The 3596-nt window shown below is 42.2% G+C and overlaps 1 protein-coding gene across 1 annotated transcript in view; it reads right to left on the reverse strand.

The window, feature by feature from the left end:
• Positions 1-2341, reverse strand: part of LOC106809050 (probable deferrochelatase/peroxidase YfeX) — a 17533-nt gene extending 15192 nt beyond the window's left edge. Inside the window, exon 1 of the mRNA XM_014811995.1 lies at positions 1990-2341. Within this exon, the coding sequence (XP_014667481.1) occupies positions 1990-2053 (64 nt within the window). The 5' untranslated portion in view covers positions 2054-2341. The remainder of the gene's footprint in view (positions 1-1989) is intronic.
• Between the last annotated feature and the right edge of the window lie 1255 nt (positions 2342-3596).

Consider the following 3596-nt stretch of genomic DNA (forward strand, 5'->3'; position numbering starts at 1 on the left):
ACAAATTTCATTTTATTAGCAGCAAGGATTCTTTTGCTAAAATTCAAGGATTTTCAAGGCATCAAAACAACATTACTCAATCAATACTTTTCAAGACTGCACTCAAATCAAGAATTTTCAGGACTGTGCGATATCCATGTAAATCCTAATCGCACCCCTCAGCCATAACCCTCACACGAGCCAACAACTTTGGTCGAGAATAAGCACCCAACACGCCTATACTTCGCGCCCGCGCGTGGGTGAGACTTTTATGATACCGGAAGGGACTGTGATCCAAAGTCCGCAGAGACGAGCTATACGTGTCATATGCTGGGTGTGTGTGTGTGTGTTTGTGTGTGCTGTGTGTGTGTGTGTGTGTGTGTGTGTCGTGTCGTTGTGGTGATGTGTGTGTCAGCTGTTGTGTGTGGGTGTTTCAACTGTCGGTGTGTGGTGTGTGTGTGTTGTGTTTGTGCGTGCGTGCGTGCGTGCGTGCGTGCGTGCGTGTAGTCAGTGGTAGTGACAGTAACAGCGACCGAGCTAGATACAGGGTTGTACGTCACGTGGATCTCGTTGTCAATGTTATTTGCGTACGTGACAACATTTTATCATTTATGCGAACAAAACATGAACATGTAAAACACACTCACACAACGTACTCATTTTCTAAATGTCTTTATATACACAGTATAGGGATCATAAATAATTAGTAAGAATCAACAATAACCAACGATTGATAAATTAAATAAACGTGTAAACGTTGAATTAATATGAATAAATTGGACACACGAGTTGAATAAACAATGCAATCAGAAACTGTTGTTATAATCACCCTATTGTGTTATTATATTATTATTATTTAATAAATTATAAGATTAGAAATATATCACGTAAATTATCTACATGTACAATTTTAAACAAAGTGACATATACTGCATCAGCACGTGTACATGCATACATGCAACGTTTTGTAATTTATTCACATCGTAACCAATTACTTCATTGCAATCGTATCTTAAGAATATAATGAGTTATTAAATCAGCACGATTTAAGGTTAAATTAGGTTTAAATGCAGGAGACGTTCGTTTAGTTCAGATACAGAGAGATCTCAAAAGCATATAACTTTGGCTCTGTTGCGAGTTGCTCTGTTGCTATGACAACTGTCCCAGATATCTTGTTCCGAATTCATGGTCACTGTTACAGATTCCTTGATTTGCTGCCACAGTAACTGCTGCCAGTTTTTCTGCTGCGACAACAATAGTGAAAGATTCTTTCATTGTCATGGAAACTGTGTGCATATGTGTGTTCCTCTGTTGCCAAAGTATTTGATTATTACTCCTCCTTCCACAGTGACTGTCCCAGCTTCCTTTCTTTCCACAGCATTCCACTAAAGCATCCATTACCCAGCAACAACACAACAATCGCCCATCTCTCTCTATCTCTCTCACACACACACACACACACACACACACACACACACACACAGGATTTGATAAAGTTTTCTATGATATTCAAGATGAAAGAGAGAGAGGGAAAACACCCCCTTTTTAAAGAAATCTCCGGGTGAAAAGTCAAATACACCCCCCTTTTTAAAACAATTCTTGGGCCGAATTTTGTCGCGCGAAAAATACCCCTTTACCGGAGATTTTGGGAACGCGCATGCGGTCCTTCCGACCTCGGAGTGGGGGGGGGGGGCCGGGGAATATAGACAAACCCAACCACCATTCACATTTAATATTCCATTAACAAATTTGACAATTATGTAGGAATAGGGTGTGGACAAAGTGATGAGGGGGCGGTTTTTTCCGGTGTTGTAACAGCTGATATATATACAATATATTCGAACGAGCTGCTAAATGTCAAGGTTACCCTTGCAGTGGCCAGCGTGTCACTCAGGTACAGTACTAACCCGACCAGGCTGTGTGACTAACGCAATGCTCTATCCCTAGTAATACCGTTTCTTGGAGCTAGTACATACAGTACGTGTATCTATTATAATATCATCAACGTACCTGTGTATTTGCTCGTCTGTTGAGCGTGTCTGAGCAGACGACCGCCAAGTCGTAGACCATTCATGATGACGTGCGCCCGAGTGTGAGTCTGTAGTGATAACTACAGCGAGGCTATCAAATCACAGCAAAACACCGACAACTGCTGTGTAGCAGTCTCTTCCTAAGTTCCTGTGTGTGTATGTATCCTGTGTGTGTATGTAAGTACACGTGTGCGTACGTACACTGCCTGCCTATCACAGATTATTACCAAATACCAACACACGCGCGCGAGTGCGTATAGAGAGGATCGCCCTGCGTAGTCGTTTGTGGCGGTGGCTTATACTAGCTATTTCTCTCTCTCTCTCTCTCTCTCTCTCTCTCTCTCTCTCTCTCTCTCTCTCTCTGGCTAAAAAAGGCCGGGTCACGACGACTGCCGTTTGCTCTCTGATATTACCGCGTGGAAAAAGCACTGCGTAGACGGCAGTACACTGTCAAGAACTCACTGTAGCTGCGTGGGAAGCACACAGAGTCGCAGGTTAGGTGAACAGTCTCGCGTAACTCCTCGTCTGACACGGCATCACTTGAACTAGGTCGAGATAGATAGTGAGAGACTGTACGCATGAAAATTAAAATTTGCACACTCGCACTGACGTTTATATATACTTCAAGGACAGCATTACTGCCGCTGGGCCGAATACGCACAGTCATGCTGAGTGACGATTGCACCATGAGCGGGCAGCCTGAGCTGCTAGCAGTACGGGTTGAGGGGATCGGCTAGGTGCGGCAGGGTAAATAAATGTTCCGAAGGTGATGACACATGATTAGTGGCGATATTGCGATACAGGATTCACGACTGCGATTAATAACAATCGAAATCTCTGTTTAAATACAACTCCAACCCTAACTGTAACCATAAGTCTAATCCATGGTTCATAAAGGAGAACTGAAAAAAATTTCAAGGACTTTTCAAGGACATTTTATCAGAAATTCAAGGACATTTTATCGGAATTCATGTACACAGAACAAAACATACCTGGATTATTTAATAATAACCCCATTCTTAATCACTGTCACCTCTAAAACTTACCTGGATCACATTAATAAACCCTTCTAAACACTGTCACTTCTACAACATATCTTGATTTACTGACTGATTTGACTGACTTATTGTAATTCGTGATCATCGTCCATCGTGTCTATAGCTTTTTAAGCTCATTTGACGCATTTTTTATTGAGGTTTGCACATTATTGATGGTACAAAATTTCATTTTATTACAGGCAAGGATTCTTTCTAAAAATTCAAGGATTTTTCAAGCACAAAATCAACATTTACTAAATTCAAGTACTTTTCAAAGACTCCACTCAAATTCAAGGACTTTTCAAGGACTGTGCGAACCATGTAATCCTAATCGCACCCCTAGCCATAACCCTCACACGAGAACGAACTTTGGTCGTAAATAACACCCAAACACGCCTATATTGCGCCCGCGCGTGGGTGAGACTTTTTATGATACCGGGAAGGGGACTGTGATCCAAAGATCCGCAGAGCGAGCTATACGTGTCATATGCTGTGTGTGTGTGTGTGTGTGTGTGTGTGTGTGTGTGTGTGTGTGTGTGTGTGTGTGTGT

This window comes from Priapulus caudatus, unplaced genomic scaffold, assembly GCF_000485595.1.
Source record: "Priapulus caudatus unplaced genomic scaffold, Priapulus_caudatus-5.0.1 Scaffold324, whole genome shotgun sequence".
NCBI classification, from domain to species: domain Eukaryota; kingdom Metazoa; phylum Priapulida; class Priapulimorpha; order Priapulimorphida; family Priapulidae; genus Priapulus; species Priapulus caudatus.